Source organism: Arvicanthis niloticus, chromosome X, assembly GCF_011762505.2.
Source record: "Arvicanthis niloticus isolate mArvNil1 chromosome X, mArvNil1.pat.X, whole genome shotgun sequence".
Taxonomy (NCBI): domain Eukaryota; kingdom Metazoa; phylum Chordata; class Mammalia; order Rodentia; family Muridae; genus Arvicanthis; species Arvicanthis niloticus.
The window spans coordinates 31,188,696-31,208,387 of NC_047679.1; the positions used below are offsets into that span (position 1 = coordinate 31,188,696).

The following is a 19,692-nucleotide window of genomic DNA, read 5'->3' on the forward strand; positions in this document are numbered from 1 at the left end:
GTATATAGAGAGTGCGAGAGAAGCCTTACCAACCACTGCAGTCCTCCCTGTTTCAGTGACAGTGCAGTGACAAGAAATGTCCACCTTAGGAATCACAAACTGTGCAGTATGCTGAAGCATCTCCAAGCTACCTCATCCTCATGCCCTTCTTTATTTGCAGATACCCTACTGAGTTTTCCCCCAGGCTCTCTTACATGAGGCCAAAGAGTTTGACCTACATATTCTTCATGTTGAAAAACTGAAGAAGTCTCACTGAAATAGCATACACTTCAATTGCTGACTATTGTGAGGTACATGTGCTAAGACATTTAATTCTCACACCAACTCTCCACATCTGCTTTTATCCCTGCCTCCTCATTGAGACTAAGGAATTAAAAACCTAAAAAAAAAAAAAAAAAAAGAAATTGTCTAAAGCCTTACAACTAAGAAGTGACTAGACTAGAATTAAATACTATGTTTGCACCTTATGAAGGGACAAAATGAAAAGGAAATATTTAACAATGCCCTTAGAACACTTCAAGCATGCAGCTGCTTTTCTTGCACAAAAGGATTTGAATAGAAGACCCCTGTGCCAGAAATATGCCTATGTCTAACAAGTCGCTGACAGAGGATGCAATTCATGTCTGTAGGCAGAGCAAAGGACTGGTCAGAAGCCGCAGGTACACAAGAGACATCTAGTATTCACAGAGCTTGTCAGACAGCCAATGACTCAAGCTATTTTCCTGCTAGGACACATCCATTTGTTCACCTCTTAGAAGATGTCAAGCTTAAAAGATTATCTGAGTTTACCTGGGAAACTAACTGACTAGAACAGAGGTGAGCTGTGCTGGTTATTGACAGTGTACTACAAACAACACATTCTACTATAATTCTGTTAACATGAGGCTTGGATATGAATCCTAAACCTGTGAATGTAAACAATGCTTATTTTGCAAATACTGATAACAGTAATAAATGTGAATCGGGAAGTTATTATGAATTCATATTCAATTTCCTCATTCAAACTGTGCTACAGAAGGTAGCTAGGGCCTCAAGTCAAGCCACAAAAATCCTATTTAATGCATCCTTATAGCTAAGACAAGCTACTCAACTACTCCCCTTGCAGTATTTCTCTGGGAAATTTATTTTGAGACCCAAGTCAAAGTTTGAGTCATGAGGTCACTTCCTCTCTTAAACTCCCAAACCCTAAGAGTTCCTATCTGCTTGTATTGGATAAGGAACAGCCTTAGCTCTATATGTCTACCAAAAGAACCCCAAGAACAAAGAATAGCAGAATGCATGGGACATTTCTAGGGTCTCAGGATCTCTGTGGATATCTCATCCTCTGTACCCTAAGAGGAATATCGATTGGCCACTTGAATACATGAGTGGTTAGTGTATGTGGTCACAAACCAAGTGAAATTGGTCCTTGGTAATTTTATACAGTGTGTCCAAACCATCAGACTAGGGCCAAGGAAAGAGTGAAAGAAAAGTGCTTTTCTAGCCTCCAAAGGAAGATACTTACATTGTACAGGGAAGAGCCCACGCCTGCCACTCCACTAAGGGAAAGGAAGAAGTGAGCCTCCCCGTGCCTCAGCTGTTGTATCAGCCAATTTCACATAAAAGCAGAACCAAGCTACCTTGTGACTAACTATTGTAGTAGTGATAGGTACAGATTAAGAGCAAGGTAGGTAGAGAAGGAAAAACTACAATGACAAAAGGAGGTGAGGGCAGAGTCCCGTGGCTATCCCTTCTAAATGTCTCATGATTGGAGGCTAGAGCTGAGGACCTAAGATCATAGTCAGGACCAAAGTCATCTTAGCAAACTTTAAAGTAGTGGGCCAAATAGAAAAGCCATAGAAATCATTACCTTTTAAAAATGCCATAATTTTTGTGGTGATGAGATGATCAAAAATCTTAATTCTTCCCCCCCAACCCCACCCCCTGCTGCCCCCGGAATCAGACCTCAGATTTCAGCAGAAAAGTCACATGCAAGTAAATAAATATAAATACCTGAGGAGGGGCATGTGTTCCTGGTTTTTTGCAATTTTTAGTTTTAGTCTCTATTTTTGCAACATATTTGAACTGGGCAGGAAGTAAAGAATAGGAGAGGGAAATACAGAGAGGGAGTCTAAACACCCTCCTTTGGAAAGCCTTGTTTTCAAAGGAATGTCATGAGCCATCTAGGAAAGGCTAAGGCTAACAGGTAGCCTTCCTAGAGGTGGTGCTCCACCTTTTTTGCATGGCCTAAGATGGGTGACCTCTGAGAGGCAAGGTCCCAAAGAAACTTCACCTCAGGATTGCTTCTTGCAGCTGATATGTCTTTCCTGTCATTACTAAATTAATATAATAATCTCTGGTCATTACCCAACTCTACTGAGAAGATTTTCTACAGATCAACATAAAGAAGAATATAAAGATTAATTAATGCTGTTTAGATGAATTAATGGTTTTATAGAATTCTTGATTTGATTCAAATAATCTTAGGAAGAAAGTTTTAAGAGATGGTCTTAGTTGTTTTGCTAAAAAGATGTAATAAAGTTAGAATCAAGAATAGAATGTACCCACTCCTCAAAATAGTTAAGTAAAGGCTACATAATAAGAAATACAATGAGCTTCCATAATTGTACTAAAAAAAAGAAATAGGCTTGCAACAAATTCATATTCAAGGAAAAGCATTCAGGTCCAAGGATGAAGCCACAGGTGTGCACTATGATAAGGCAAGGACATATGAAACTTTTGCTTTGAACTTATAATAAGCATATAGAATGAAACATTGCTTTGAATTTAGTATCAATATCCTTCTGTAACTCTCTTTAATGTATCGTTTTATCTATGAGGCAATTTTCTAAGAACTTTTGTTTATAAAATGACCAGAGAAAAGAAATAAAGATGTTGTGGTATGATAGTTTGGCTGGGGGTGGGCAGCTCTGTGCCACTCATCCATCTACTCATCCAGCCATCTATCCATCCATCCATCCATCCATCCATCCATCCATCCATCCAAATGTAGTAATGTAGCCACTGTCTGCTTCTTTGTGTGTTTTTTTCTGTGAGAGGGATTCTTTCTTTCCTCTCTGGTTCACAAGGAGTTAACTAGCCTGGTCTGCAGAAAGGCTCCTGGTTGGCTGTTCAGAGAAGGGAGCTCTAGCAATAAATCTTTTATCTCACTGCTATACAACATGTCCTAATTGCCAGAGAATTATATAATAAGTTTATAAAGTAAATAAGAGTTACGTTTTCCAGTGCTTAATGAAGCACAGAATAGTTAGAGAATTAAAAGGCCGTAGATCATCAATCTTTTGACCTGCTTCTGATGCTGTGTCCCATCTCAGCTTGTTCTCCTAAGGCTGGGCAGGCCTCGCAAAGGAAGATCAAGATGACTGTTTGTTTGAATATGACAGCAATTTAATGTGCTTACTTACTGAACACTAATTGAGGTTAATCTCCCATCCGAAGCTGTACCACACACAGCCTGCTCAGTTTAATCATAGAGCATGAGTGTAAACTTACCAAACCAGTGACAAGCAATAACCCATAGTGCCTGTGCACAAAATCAATTCTGATCCCTGGAAGTCAAGCTTGGCATCTTCAAGCATCTTTGTCAAATACTTAACACTGGCTCAAATGGAAGGGAGGCACAGACTTTCTCTGCTGAGAATCCTTGCCTCTGAGAGGACTCTGGAGGACATGGTCCTTGCTGGTCTCTATTATCTATCTTCCTCACCTCCTCAGTTCCAGGAGTACCCTCTTTCCGTCTTGGAGGCTGCCCAGCTCCTGGACGAAAGGCTCCCATTGGAATATTGATATTTGCCTAAGAGAAAAGTCAGGGTAAATTTAGCTCAAGAATAGTAAGAAATTGCACAACATTCTAAGACAGCAATCATCATGAGGAAAATGCTTCTGACAAGTACATCTTCAAAGGTGTTTATCTAAGGAAAATTGCTGTAACAACAGCACAAAATATGCAAGGAGAATTTCACTTCATTTATTCTACATTCCTGGTATCCACCTTTAGGTCTGCACCGTGAATTTATGATTCCTTATTGGATGGAAAAATTTTTGAAGACAGTTTGTTCTGGCCATTGCTCTCCTATGGTGCATATCATTTTCCCCTTTCAGTGATGAGGAAGGAACACATAATGATAGAAAAGGAGGAAAAAGCATCCACAGAAGCTATTCCACATTTCGTTCTCTGTCAGATCCCTTTCTATGTACAATGATGAGGGTACTTTCACACTTTCTAAGTTGCCACCTCCTTCCTGTAACATCCTGTCACTGCTCCAGGATCACCTCGGGTCCCTGAGTCTTCTATCTTCTCCCAACATGCTCATGTGTAGGACAGTAAGAAAAAAAGGAAAGTGTTATCAAATAATTTTTTAATAAAAATTTGATTCTTGCCTTTTATTAAGATAAAATATTAACCTCTTTCAGTGGCAAGCATGAAATACATTCTTGTAAACATAAATACTTCAAACACTAAAGTATAGAAGAATATGTTGACACAGTCATTTGAACTTGAGAACATAGCATATAAATTTAAATTTCACCCATATTTTGACAGACATCAAAAGGCAAAAATGTTTAATACTTACCAAAAATGTCTTCAAATACATTAACAGCTTTAAAAACTAGAACATAATTTTTCCACTAAAGATAAAATGTTGCTTTATAAGTGATTGGGTATATGGGCTTGAAAAGTTAAAACTTCATTTTAATCTGAGTGAAAATGTGTCTAAGCAAAAGGAAAAAAATGCTTTGTTAACTTGCGACGCAGAGTGGATGATTTGGGTACTACATCAAATGAAACAGAGTTTGGAAACACTGGTATATGCTCCATTGCCAAGGTAATGATTAACCCGTAACATAGGAAATAGCCAGTGTCAATGTTCATGTAACATGACAGGTCTGTGTTTGGCTCCAAGGAAAGCAGGTTTGAAAATTCTCCTTCATGCTAGACTAATACTGATCGCACAGAAAGAAAACAAGTTTTAAAATGTTGGTGGCAAATAGCAAGAAAGGTACATCATTTTGATGCCAGGAAGTATTTTCATCAGCATGTATCGTAAGAGAGATACATAAGACAAAGGGAAAGATATATTTTACATTCTGGCAAAGATGGAGCAATATTTTATGAATATCATGAGATCGTGATCTTACTATGTTTCCCAGGCTGGCCTCAAACTTCTATCCCCAAATGATCCTTCCACTTCAACTTTCCCAATAACTGGAATTTCAGGAAGGCATCATCTCTCCAGGTCACCTTTTATCATTTTAATTGGGACAATTTCTTTATTTCTTGGGAGGACATAAAATAACACTATTTACAGGGATATATCTCAGTGATAAAGTACCCTCAGTTTGATCCAGTACCGCAAAGAATCAAAACTGAATGAAATTAATAGGATTTCACACTTGACAATATTGAGATTGGATGACATACATAGAGCTCAAAATAAAACCAAAACAATGTGAACAGCCTCAGAGAAGATGACCTATAATAGACCAATAGACTATTTCCTTGCTATAATTTGGATGAAAGAAGAGAAATCCCAGCACTTTGGTGGCTGAAGTAAAAAGATTGTTTGAGGCCACCCTGGGCTACAAAGCAAGATCTTTACCTCTCTTGAAAAAGAAATTATTTAGAGTACTCCATTCAACCCATTTATTATGAATATATAGGAAGTACCTTCCTTGTGTGAATTTGGATTAAAATACTGTTTCTGAAAGACTCAATTGTTAACCTGTTTAATCAAGTCAATACACATTATAAGCAAATGTAGTTTTCAGTAAGGAAACATACAAAGGAGATCCTTAATAATATAATAGTTCGTGTTGTAGGATAACAATATCTTCTTATTTGGAGAGTATCTTTAGAACTTTTGTTAGCCTTTCCAATAGATTGTTTATAAGAGTGAAGCAGGGCTGGTAGTTGTTATAAATTCTTTTTTTAATTGATGTTTCTTGATATAATTAGTATTTGACAGCTTTTCTGTGCTTCATTATCTTCATTTGTAGCATGAATAATGGGCTACATCATGAATTTTAAACCTCTTGACAATGGAACCCTTCCTTCAAGTAAAGTATTACCAGGATATCTGAAATACAAAATAGTATTCATCAAAAACACTTCTCTCTGCCACAGATAGAGACCATTACAGAAAACCAGAACTAGTCGAAAAATGGAAAACAACTGAGCACAGGGTGTTAGGCTCCTATAGATACATCTACAAAACAACTCCTGTACCTAGGGCTCAGACAACATCACAGAAAAGAGGGTGAAGAAAGAATGTGAGAGCCAGGAAATCTGCTGTGAGATTGTGTTTCCTAGAAATGACAAAAAAAGCTTCATCCATAATACCTCAACAATACGGCTTACCTAAAGAAGACCTAAACAAGAACCACACCAATAGACATGCTAACATTCAAAGGGGACATTTTATGTGTTTGTGTGTGTGCCTGTGTGTATGTCTAACAATAGCAATTAAAGAAAAAGAGGCCATGGGTTTGAGAGGAAGCAAGGCTTGGCGAGAGGAAAGGATAGAAAGTGTGTAATTGTATTTTAATTTCGAAAATTAAAACATATATTGCTTAAAAACTAAAATGCTAAATAGAAAAGGAGGATTCAAACCTTTTCTTCACAACATTCAGTCTTGTGAAGTTAATAACATTATATTTGTTTGACTGATTAACAGAAGAATCCTCAAAGATTTTTTTAGATTTTGTGACCAAGGTCACATAAACAGTACAATAAACGAAGGATACATTTTCAATTCAAACTTTTAAAGTTAACCTTTTTACTCTACTAATCCAGTCTCCGAAGAGTTCTTTTCCCTTGGCTAATGGTAGCTCTAGCCAGCTCTTAAACGGCAGACTTATCCTTTGAGAGCGACCTTTGGAAAGGAGAACACAAAATGCATGATTCTAAAATAGATTCAAAAAAAAAAAGCTACATTGGAAAATGAGCCATTAACTCTGACTTGACCCTTTTTCTTCTTGAAGGCATCACTCAAGAAATCAGGAACCTAAATGGGTTTTGTTTTGGTTTTTTTGGGGGGGGTTTTTTTTGTTTTGTTTTGAGGGGTTTTTTTCCGCCTGCCTCTGCCTCCCAAGTGCTGGGATTAAAGGCGTATGCCACCACTGCCCGGCCCTAAATGGGTTTTTAAAACAGCAAATATTGATGGGAAAGAAAGCAGCCTGAAAACATTTTGGCCATCCAATCATTACAGTGCATCAATAAGGGAATAAAAGAGCAGTGCTTTGTCAACTGTGTCATGTACTATAGTAGTAATAAGGTGATTAAAGAGGCTTTGTTGTTACAATTGTGGGGGAGTGGTATTTGAGTGACAAATTATGGACTACATTATAGCCATAAGAAAAAAAACTTCTTAACTTGAATTTGATGGGAAAATGTAGATCAGCTTTTCTTCTGTCATCTAGAAAATTAGATCATATTCTTGCTCTATGTCTGAACACAAAATAACTTTGCAATACCTTAGTACTTCTATCTGCAAATTGGGTATGGAATTTGCTATTCAAATTGTGTGTAATATAAGCTGTACTTTTTAATCACAGAATAAGCAGACACATAAAATGTTTGACATGTACGACTTAGAATCAATATAAGATGAGAATCTATAAAGATTCTCTATAGATACAAAGAAAGACAGTTCTTGAGATTTATATATGTATATATTTGCATTGTAACTCTTTTATTTCTTGTTCTTATTTTAAGTTTACTCATTTTAGATACCTTAATTTATGCCTCTGATGCAGCAGACCTGGTTCATCACCTTCCCAAGTTATACATAATTTGTTAACATTCTCCAAGCTGGAAATGGAAAAAAATCTAACAGGTCATCTTTGGCTAGAGAAGGATACTGTTTCCTGATAGAAGACCTATCTGATGTGAAATTAATACTGTGCTTGATCTCACCAGGTAAAGAAAAGTAGAAAGAATTCCCTGTAAGTTAATTCCACCACTCCCTTAATTATTTGTATTGTTCTCCTTCCTTGGCTCTAGGCTTTGAGCCAGGAGGATTCTGGAAACAATATTCCCTACTCAGTCACTAGTATATGGCTTACAATAAGATGACATCTTCTTTTCCCAAAGGGTTAGATTTTGATACCTGCTGCTCACTGAGGACTGGCTATTTCTACTAAATCTCATTCCACAGCCACGGATCTCTCTCCCCATTCTTTCTTATCCCCACTCACTAGCTCTTTTTCAGAAACTACTGTGATTTATCTGAACATTGCATGTTTGCCTGAGAGAACTCCCATGCCCACTGATTCTATCTTTTGTTTTCCAATGTCCTAGAACCTCCTGCCAGTTTTGATGTGTACCATTCTCCTATGGCAGGCAGGAAATCCTATAGGGCCGTTTCAGAACTGCTTTCTGCTCTGCCATATTCTCCAGCCTTATGATTCTCTGAATGAAATGCAACATGGTACTTTAAAACTTACAGCATCTTTACAGAAGATTTACAAAAAGAATTGTGCTTTAAGACTAGAAAATGAGAGTCTTTTTTGATATATTAGCCTGAAATAAGAGGTACAGATGAACACATACCTCTATCAACTAAAAGATACCTGATTTGTTTTAAAATAAAATCCTAAAGCTGTAGAATGCTTTTCTTGAAATGTGAAGGAGATTCAGAACATCAAACTTTCCCACTCAACAGTTTTGAGAAACTCCCACTCGTTCACTGTTCTTCACCCATGATGTTTCATGCTGTAAGGTCCTCTCCCCTCCAACACTCTGTTCTCAATATTTTTTTTGTTCTCTTCAGTAATTTCCTAAATGACTCAACTGTAATCTTGCCATCCAGGGTAAAGCACATTTCAAGAATGTACTGTACAGCTTTTAAGACAATGTGCACAATTTGGTTGGGGGGGCAGGTTATATTTATGAGGTACTTGTAAATGGCAGCATTAAAAACATGATATATTTTAGTCAGGATATGACTACTTGCCTCATGCCACAATGTTGGAGCCTTGATCAAAGCATCAGAGGGTATTAGTTGGAGTAACACCAAACCCACTTGAGAGTGAGATGGCTATATTCAAGTTCTTGATGTACTTTAAAGAAAGCAGCATTGTAAATCATAAACAGTATGCTTGAGTGGTTTATGTAAGAAAGAAACAGTAGATCTATGATCACAGAATGGGTCTTGCCTCTACAGTAAAACAAATATCAAATGAACGTTAACGTTTTGTTTTAAATGTAAGTAAAAGATACAAGGAAAGCATGTGTCATCGTTAGAGGTTTTAGCTTAATCAATATACAGATTAAGTGACCAGACATGCAGGGTGGTAGTATGCTCCTTTGTAATGAGGACTGTCATACACTTGAAATCCTTTTATTTTTTTAAACCAGAAATTCAACCCAGAAAAAACAGTCTATAAAACCTGTCTGTAAATAGTCTTTGCTTTAACAGAAGCTGTTTTCTTCTTCCATGGAACCTTTATGCCCTGGACTGTGGAGAATAGAAAAACAGTGTTAATGAGTGGGTAAAATCAAGAAGTACTAAACTCTGTAGTATGGAAATATTTTATTCTATATATGGATTGCGTAGCAAGGGAAAGTTTTCCATAGAAAGTAACCACATACTCTCTAAAAATGCAGGAATCCGGTAATCTTGCCCTTGAATATGTGATAAAGGATTTAGGATCTCACAAAGCTTGATTAAGTCAGTTAAGCCAGACATAATACAGTGGCCATACTGGCTTATACTTCAAGGGCATATTCATCATTGGATTACTTTGCTTTGTGCTTTTCACCTCCAAGTCAACTTGCTTTTAATATGGCTTTAAGTGGCTATCAGCTTCTTAATTCAGACACTATTTATGAATGTTGGTTGCCCAAGTGGGCTTGGTACTTGTGGTTTCCCTTGAGATGGTCCACAGCCATTCACCTCTATCAGGGGTGGGAGGGTGGGGAGCGTTAGAAACAAGCCCATAAAACACTGCATTTTAGGATCACACTGAGTGCCTGAGTCACCTGACTCAGTCCTTTAGACTTGTGATGTATAAAAGTCACATTGCACTGTAGCAGGTACACATTAATTGAATAATGACAGCCATTTTGTCATATATTAAAATTAAGCCTTAGAAGCTACTCTCAAGAGACTCACAGACTACTAGAAGCTGGTCAAGGTCTTAAAGGTCACTTGACACATCTTCTACTTACAAATTATGAGGACCATTCTAGTGAAATCACCACGACTAGGGCATAAAACCTCTTTTCTGGTCAGCTATGATGTTCTTAGATCTCACAGTAAAGGACAAATGTCAGAAAGAATGGATCAATGTCAACCCAGAGATGACTGGTTGTGTGTGAGCTGAGGTTCTGGGAAGGCCTATCATGACTCCCAAAATAGGTGTGCTTAGGAGGACCAGGAGATGCAGCCAATGGCTGGTATCACTTGTTCTCATTAGAGAAAGCTACTGCACAGATGGCTGATGGGATTAAATTTCTCAGCAGTTCTAACTTTCCCTGCCACCTGTCATGTCACATCCCATGACCCAGTCACAGAGTGTACTGATGTTGCCTTGGTTGCAGTTCCCATTATAATCAACAATGGGATTGTCAAGTTGCAATCCACAGGACAAATGCAACCCATCACCAAACTTTTAAATAAGCTGTTGGGAAACAGGCACATTCATCCACTTTATGACCCTGTGACTGCTTCAGAGAATAATAGCAGACATGATAGTTGAAGCAGACCAAACAATTCAAAGCCTAACATATTCGTTGTCTGTCTGGTCCTTTTCAGAAAAAAATTTGTGAACATCTGATATAGATAACTTTACAAGCATCTTAAAGAGCTCTCTCTAGTCCACAGAAAATCAACTGGTTTCTTCAAAATGGTTTTACATCATTGGTTGAGACTTAATGCACTGGAAAATAATGGTAACTTAGACTCTCCTTACAGTTCAGAGGCCATCTTAAGCAAACATGAAAGACAGCTATCTACCTTCTGTAAGGATGAGCTGAATTCTAACCTTCCTGCTACTCTGGCATATGGGGAAATGGAGTTATATGAGGAAAAAGCAAGGTCATTCCTTGAATTGTATAGTAACAAAATAGTCATCTTTTAAGGAGTACATGTTCTAGAAACCAGGGATTTGTCATAAACTATCTAGTTCATTTATTACAACAGTCCTCTTACATAGTAGTGTTTGCCTTGATTTTAAAGAAAAGTAAACAAAGGATGCTTAAAGTCACAGATATTTGTAACTTCTTGACTCTCTATTTTGTGTGTACTCTTAAAGTTGCCTGCCTGTGAGAAGTACAGTTGAAAGAAACTCAGTTCACTCAATCCAGACAAAATAGAGACTAAATCTAAGCTGTTGGAAATTTGTACCAAAAAAAAAAAAAAAAAAAACAAAAAAAAAAAAAAAACAAAAAAAACAGAATTCTGCAAGATTGCTCATTGAAAAGTCCAAAAGGTTTGGAAAACATTGCCTTTATGAGAAGAATAGATGCTATTAAGAAGTAATGGACTCTGAGAAAGTTTCCCAAACAGTATGGAAACTCTTACTCTAAACAACAATATCCCATGAAACTTACGGTATTCTAAAGAATACACTTTGGGAATTGATAAAATAGATAGTGATGATGATGACTGATTGATGGATGATAACAGCCATTTATTAAGTAATTACTATCAGTTAGGCACTAACCTAGCATCTACATTTATTAAATTTATTACATATTTGCAGAAACACTATGAAAGATGTTCTGCTAATCATTCTATTAACAGATAAGCAGAGGATGAAGAACAAAGAGGTTAAGCTACTTGCCCAAAGTCATACAGCTGTTAAGTACTGTAGGCTATGACCTTATCAAGTACAGAGATCAGGTATCAACTCATTGTTGCATACCCTACTCCTGGCACACAATATGCACCCTTCCCAGGAAATTGCAATTGAATTGAATTAGAGATATATTATGTCCCCTGGAAATAGCTGTTAAATTGGATTGAAGATAAGAGTCTAGTAAAAAGAAGTAACTATGGACTGGAAAGATAGATCAGAGGTTTCCACTCCCATCATCTAGGGATGTGCCTCCTTCTTCAGGCTTCTGTGGGTACTGGGCACCAGGCACACATGTGATGCACATACTTTACATGCAGACAAAACATCCATACACATAAAAATAAAATAACTTTTTAAAATTTGAAGTAACTAAAATGTGTTGGTTAGACCATTTTAAAGCATCTGATGATATTTACACAATTAGAATGCTCTCAGATTTTGTGTTTGCTTCAAAGAAACTCATGATCTCATGTTTCTACTATGAACCATTATGTATTATACACTCACTTCCATATTTTGTTTAATGTGCCCTATTTAAGGTTAGTGTAAAGTCAATAGGAAAATACAAGATAGTGCTGATGCTAGTCACAACAAAAAAATATTTCATTTAAAAGTCTACTAAATTGGTCTTTTGATGAGACATCAAATATATTGAATGAGACAACACCACATCCATAAAGAACACTGATTACCCTTGTTGGTAAAGTAGGGGTGTGTGTGTGTGTGTGTGTGTGTGTGTGTGTGTGTGTGTGTAACATAATAATGGCTATTGAGAATGGCCAATAGTGGTATTTTAAATATTGAAGACCTTAAAATACATCAAGGTCAAATTTAGTAAATAAAATGCTGGTGAGTCTTCAGAGGAGATTTATATGAGCCAGAGGGCACTACAGAAGAAAAATCAATACACTTTCAGCTTTAAAAAGAAGAGATGAAAAAGCAGCCTGATAGCGTTCTGAAAAATAAAAAAGGAAATTTTCTGTTTAGCACTTCATGAGCATGGAGTACAGGGATCACAACTCTGATATAAACTATCCTTGTGGTCATAAATAGAATAATGTCTGCTCTCCAATGGTTGCTTCCTATGCTGTTAAAATGTCAGGATCTCATTTGTTAATTACTAAACAGAATTACTATTACCTCCATGTCACAGGTTTGGAAATGGAGGTCCAGAGGGATAAAACAGTAGGAAATGCTTTTTCCTGTTTCTGCACTAGCACAAGATAGACTTCAGTCTATGTTCAGAGTCCTTGCTACTATTTGAATATCATGTAAAACAGAAAATTTAAAGGTTCAAGGTTCACGGATCCAAGTGACAAAATAATGCCCACTACCATTGTTAGGATACATCAGAGACTCACTAGCTAGAGATACCAGAATGTTCAATACATAAAAGGGAATCCTTGCCAAAAGCCTACTTAGGCTTGCTCAGTGACAGGTTTCCAGAGACTGGCAGACATCCCGCTACTTAAGAACTTCATCAATTTAAGGGTATGCATTAGTCATGACAAGTACAGATCTGTCTCTCCAACACCCTTTACCAGTGCTGTAAACATGGATTTCTTCAGCCTTCAATAATGTACTCACAGACTGGTCAAAAGCAGACCCCAAAATTCAGGCAGCCTTTTGTGATTGTGTTTATGCTGTGTTGAGGCATTATTGTTACAAGACTCAGGAACCATTGCCTGCCCTGCAGCACTCAGAAAAGTCCTGGAAAGGAAGAAGTTTCTTGGGAGAAAGCACAGCTAGATTCCATGCTGATGAAAGGAAAACAGGCCGGGCAGTGGTGGTACACGCCTTTAATCCCAGCACTTGGGAGGCAGAGGCAGGCGGATTTCTGAGTTCAAGGCCAGCCTGGTCCACAGAGTGAGTTCCAGGACAGCCAAGTGCTCTTGGCTCAAAAAAACAAAAACAAAAAAAGAAAGGAAAACAGAATTTGACAGGAAAGTGTTGTTCCCAGAGTCTTTCAGGCTGAGAGCTATTTGAGAGTCAAACTCAGAGCCCTCCAAAGAAGAAATAACAGATTTAGTCTTGAGTGAAAACAAATATTGAAAGTTATTTTTATATTATATGTACATTTCAAAATGTTGTATCTCCTCTTTGTGGATGACACAAGTCAGTTAAGCAACCAAAAAGTTTGTTGGAATGGCATGAAGAAAATTAATAACATAAATTGAAAACTCACAAGGGTTTGGGAGAAGAGTTGACTTTAAAAGATTATTGTTTAAAGAAAGATTTCTTTTACTAGTGCTGGGACTCAAATTCAGAGCCTCACATCTACTACTCATGTGCCCTACAACTGAGTTAAACTTCCTGCTTCAAAAGATACATTTGGGACAAGTGAGTCAAGAAACGGTGACCTACTGTTATATCTATATACCAGTTGTGTATAAAACTGAAAAATTTTCTATTCTCTATCAATGGACATAAAATCCCATATATATTTTAATATATATTTCCATAAAAATCCCATATATATTTTAATTAACAAATAATAGCTATACATCTTTATGGGGAACAGTGTATTTTAGCAATACACACACACAACTTATTTACATCCCACTCATTGCCCCTTCCAGGTCACCCTCTCCCACAATCCTTCCCCCGCCCCCTTTCCTTCTCCTCTGAGCAGGTGGGGGGCCCCTGGGTATCCCCCCATTCTGGTACTTCAAGCCTCTGGGAGGGTAGGCACTTCCTCTCCCACTGAGGCCAGACAAGGCAGCCCAGCTAGATAAAGGTAATCCCAAGTACAGACAACAGCTTTTGGGATAGCCCCTGCTCCAGTTGTTCAGGACCCACAGGAAGACCAAGCTGTACCTCTAGCAGTACATTTTAATATAAGCATGCCAGATGATACTGGTCAAATCAGATACAGTAGCATTTCCTACTTGTTATTTTGGAGCCTTTGGGAGCCTCTCTCCGGCTCTTCATAAAGGATAGAATAGGTTATTGTGACTCTAGTATGTTTGGTAAAATGTTAATTCTCATTTTAAAACTTTGATTGTCTTATAATTCATAGCAATTACAAGCAGCTTTGGCTCTCAATTATGCCCTGTCAGTTTTACAGCCATTTCTCAATTCTGCCTCCTTAGCCTTATAAGGAGGAACATTTTATATTATATAGCCTTATATAGAGGAACATTTTCTTCTTAAAGTTAAATAATAAGAGATATTAAAGTTATATAATAAGAGATGAACAATCGCAGGAGGTCAGAAGCCACGGAGCCGATGGTAAAACACAAATATATCTACTTACCTGAATGGCTCTGACGTTGGAAATTGGCTGCTTCGACATATTCACGAGGTCTTATCCCTAAAAAAAAAAAAAAAAAAAAAAAAAAAAAAAAAAAAGACACTGTTAGAGGTGGCAGCCTTCAGATTCAAGGTCGTGATAAATTAGAATTTAACTCATGATTCAACTGGGCAGTCGCCCCTTTCACTAGCCATATATTCTTTCAGTCTCAGTTTCTGCAGTTACTTGGAGACTCTCCTTCCCAATGCCTCGGGGAGAGGGAACACTAGAGCACCCCGATAAATCATTCAGGAGAAGATATACCCAGCCTTGCCCCTGATGAAAATGATAGGTGATGAGAAACTTGAAAGGCCTTATCCTCTCTTCACCTGCCCTCTTGCCCTTCTGCCAAGAGCTGCAAACCAGAGAGGTGGTATCAGTGAAACACCTTTGTTCTACAACAGAGGCTGGCTGCTGCGGCTTGAGACTGAACTTGTGGTCTGTGCTCACTGTTGCCGGGGCTGCTAACTCAGTTCAGCAGGGGCAAGCATTCTCCGTGTAATACCTGATGATAACGGCTCGGCTTTTGGAATACTCTCTCAGCTGTGCGAATATACCATCTCCCAGCAACCTTTGAAGATGTTGGGAGACTCTCTGAAAAGCTGAGTTGTTTAAACTCCATACATGTCCCACCCAACCACCCCCAACAAGCCTAGATTATAGAAACAATGGAAGCCAGAATGTTCTGGAGCTGGCTTTCTTAGGCTTTCTTAGAAAGAATGTAGAATTCCATGACCATATCAGATCCCCAAAATATAGAAGCACTTTTTTTTTTCTCAAACCTTCTTTAAACACAGGAGTCCTAACTTTGAGCACTGGAACCAAAGCCCACCTAGAGATATAGGCTATGGTTTACTGGAGCTAAGGGAACAAAGAACACTAATGAACCCGGCTCTGGTCTGTTTTTATAGCTGTCTGTTAAACATCAACCAGACCAAGTAAAACGTTTAAAACCTGTTGAATTCAAAACATTCTGTGTTCTAAATCGTAACTATAAAATGAGTTGACTGAATTCTATCTACTAACTGCTATGCAAGTAGCATAGCATGGGGCTGAATGAACACAGGGAGCAGTGTTAGTATTTCACACAAGGCCCCTGAAATTTGGGCAATGACATTCAATATTTCTAGGCCTGTTTTCTCTTCCTTAAAATGGTCCTGCTTCACAGGCTATGGGAAGATTTGAGTGACATAATTCCTCTGGCAAGGCTTTCTGAACTCTAAAGCATGGTGTGAATATTTATTTCATTAATGCCAATGGCCATGGCTCGTGACTTCTGAGTGCTATATTCATCTGCAACCTTAAACATAGAGCTGAAATTCCGACCCCTGGGAGCTTCCTGAGACTAAGCCATAAACCAAAGGGCATATATGTAGGTGAGGGCTGCCATGTCTGGCCTCCTTGTGAGAGGATGTGCCTAATCCTGTGGTGCCCTTGAGAGGTGGTATTCCCTGGGGGAGCACCCTCTCAGAGGTGAAAGGGAGGGGGGTGGAGTGAAGAACTCTGGGACAGGGTACTGGGACGGGGATATAAATAAATAAAATAATTTTTAAAATTAATGATAAAAAATGTAGAGATGAGATGTTGAGATGTGTCTTCAACACAGAAATGAATTACCAGAGAACTTTGGTAAAAATGAAGAGGGCTTTTTATTTGTTTGTTTGTTGTTTTTTAGAGCTTAGCTTCTATTCTATCAAAATAAAAATGGTAGACTTATTTTTAAAATATCTACAATTACTATAGCTCAATATATAGTTTGGGGAGCTATGCAAATGAAAATAACACACATGAACTTTTAAACTTTCATCTAAATATACTGCTTCTATAATAAGGATCCAGGAAGAACCAACTAATTTTACTATAGTCATAAAATTAAGTAAGAACAACAGGTTGAGCAGTCAAAGATACGTTTTTCTCTATGATCCTTTTCCAGTTGAGTGCTACCTTCCCTTCAGCATCAAAGATGCTTAAAGAACTTTCTAATTTGACATTCTAGAATACACAGATCAATGCCGAAATAATACGCATGGAATAGCTCGATTTGTGATGTTCCATTTGCCAAAAGCTAAAAAATAATGCAAAACTAATAATCCTTAGAAGACTTTAAAGACTTGATCAGTGTTTGCTATGTGTGCATACAAGTAGAGTTTAATTAATTTTTTTATTGTTACTGTATACTAAATTATGAGAATTGGGAAACGCCTTTATGTGATTACAATAGCAGGTTGAAATATGAAAGCAGCAACAATGAATGGTTTTATTTATACTGTGTTGATGTTTGTTTATAGTTTTACTTTTTTCACTAACTGTTTATACCAACTACTAGATTGGAGTATTTGCTGAGAAACTCTGAGCCTAACAGAAGGATGGACCTCGTCTCCCCTGTCTAGTTTTGTGATATTCTCATCTGTACATGGATCTCTTCTTAACATCTTTGTCAATCTTCGATAGAGACATCTATAAAAATGTCAGTTCTCTTCCTGCTCTCATTTCCCACCATCAGGCTAGAGAATATGTGTATAAATCAGTTCAGCCGCAATTCCTGCTGTCCTCATTATTTGCAGAGAAATCAGGGCAACGCACAGTGATGAATAAAAATAGACAGTGTTCCCTGGCTGTTTCCTTGGTTGAGCATTCACCTCCATCAGGATGTATCGTGTAGTGCATCTTCTCTCTACATCTGCACGCTCCTTCTGTGAATGGAAGCAGCATTTATGAACTCACCCCACCACCACCTACATCAGGGCCACTGCTCTTTATCCAAAGAGATACTCTTTACAACATGCAACTGCTGTGTCTGTCTGCTGAATCTGGCTAAAATTTGAAGCACTGCAAGTCCGACAAAGGCATATTGACTTTAATAAACTGGTGATGCTTGCCAACTGAGCGCAGGTAAGTTTGCCTAGCAGTCTGTGGGAACTTTTAATGGTCTTTGTGCTGAGTCATGGATGATAGACTCTGACAAACCCCCCCCCCCATGTGCTTTTGATTGGGCAGCACCTAATATCTAGCTTCTAAATAAAACCCTCCGACGTACTAAAACTGGTCAACATTAATATCACTAATTTCACAAGAAGAGATTGAGGGGAAAATCAATCGCTATTTGGAAAGAAGAGCTTTGTTTGTTCTTTTTGAAAGGTCAAGGAAATGAGTAAAGCACTGTCTCAAAGGGATTTATCTTCTGTCCCGAGGCTAAAAATAATTCCCGAGGAGGGTATAGAATGATGCTCTGACTACCTCAGTATGCTGGAAGGAAAGAGAGAGGTTTTTCACTTCCAATCTGTGCCTATGTAGGCAAGGACACTGAGGGCTGCCCTCAACCCTGCTGGGTACAGGAAAACAGTGACCAAAGCAAAGCTCTCGGAAAGATGGTTCAATCTACACAACTTTGTTGTTAAGACCAAGCCTGGCAGTTAGGGAAGGAAGAAAAGAATTCTAAGCTTATATCGTGTAACAATTCTCACCATCATTTTCATTTAGACAAACACACACACAACATTTAACATTCCAACTTTACTCTGCCCGCTCTTCTGATTCTCAGCTTAGAGAATGTTGTCAGTCTGCAGCTGACTGTAACACTGACCAGCAGAGCTTCAAGGTCACAGTTACCATGTCTGGACATTTTATTAACAGCCCTGTCAGTGAAAAATCCCTTTAGTTCAATACCCTTTCAAAACACACACACACACACACACACATCCAAGCATACACATACTTCATAAAATAGAATCTGGGATACCACTAGTGAATAGGGAATTAACAAAGAAGCCACCAGTACTTAGCAACTTACAAAGTTATGAGTAGTTACTTTAAGTTAGGAATCAAGAAAATTTCCTCGTGAAAGCTGGGAGTGAAAGCTGGGTCCTTCTGCTTACCTGCTCTCTGGATTTGTTTACTGCCTGAGGACAGTCCCAGGCAGCCAGGTGCAAAAACACACAAAAAAAAAATAAAACACAAAAAAACCGCTTTACAGGGTAGAAGGAACTCCCGGTGTCCTCAGAGCTGGGATCTCAATTCCAGTGCTTTTCATGTGGCTGAAATAGCTGGAGTGCTCTGTCCCTCTCCGGTCCTGAGAGCTGCTCCTGGCTGGGGCTAGAGGGGAGCTCGCTTCAAGGCTAAAGTGTTAAAGAGAATTCCTGTCATAGCTCACAGTTGTTCTTCCTAAATATAGAGTTTGATACAAGCCATAGGCTGGCTGCCTCTGAAAGGCTTGACCATGTGGAAAGCAGGGCTCAGATATCAGCCTGGAGGTGGCTACGTTATCTTACTACCCTCCTAATCTTCACGAGGAGGCTGGCTGCACTCTCTCACTGTTTCTGAGGGGTGTAGTGAACTTCAAAAAAGTAGGAAAAGTCTATCTTTAGCTGTATTATCTAGAGGCCAGAAAATGAGAAAAGGTTCATTAAAAATTGGGGGAAGCAAGGTGCTGATGTCAGACATTGTTTGATTCCAAGCTTGGTAACTTGGGAGCTGTTAAAGTTACTTAATAATTAGCACTCAAAAAACAGTCACCAAATAATGTAATTATACCATAACATCAAACTATAAGACATTGTCCTAGGTCAAACGGTTAAAAAACAGATGGGCTGGCATGGTTG

The 19,692-nt window shown here is 38.2% G+C and overlaps 1 protein-coding gene across 1 annotated transcript in view; it reads right to left on the reverse strand.

Annotated features, from left to right (window-relative positions):
* Smpx (small muscle protein X-linked) overlaps nucleotides 1-19,297 on the reverse strand; it is a 52,573-nt gene extending 33,276 nt beyond the window's left edge. Inside the window, exons 1-3 of the mRNA XM_034485439.2 lie at nucleotides 18,970-19,297; nucleotides 15,059-15,115; nucleotides 3,707-3,793 (exon numbers count right to left, since the gene is read on the reverse strand). Coding sequence (XP_034341330.1) covers nucleotides 3,707-3,793; nucleotides 15,059-15,097 — 126 coding nt within the window. The 5' untranslated portion in view covers nucleotides 15,098-15,115; nucleotides 18,970-19,297. The remainder of the gene's footprint in view (nucleotides 1-3,706; nucleotides 3,794-15,058; nucleotides 15,116-18,969) is intronic.
* Nucleotides 19,298-19,692: the final 395 nt, after the last annotated feature.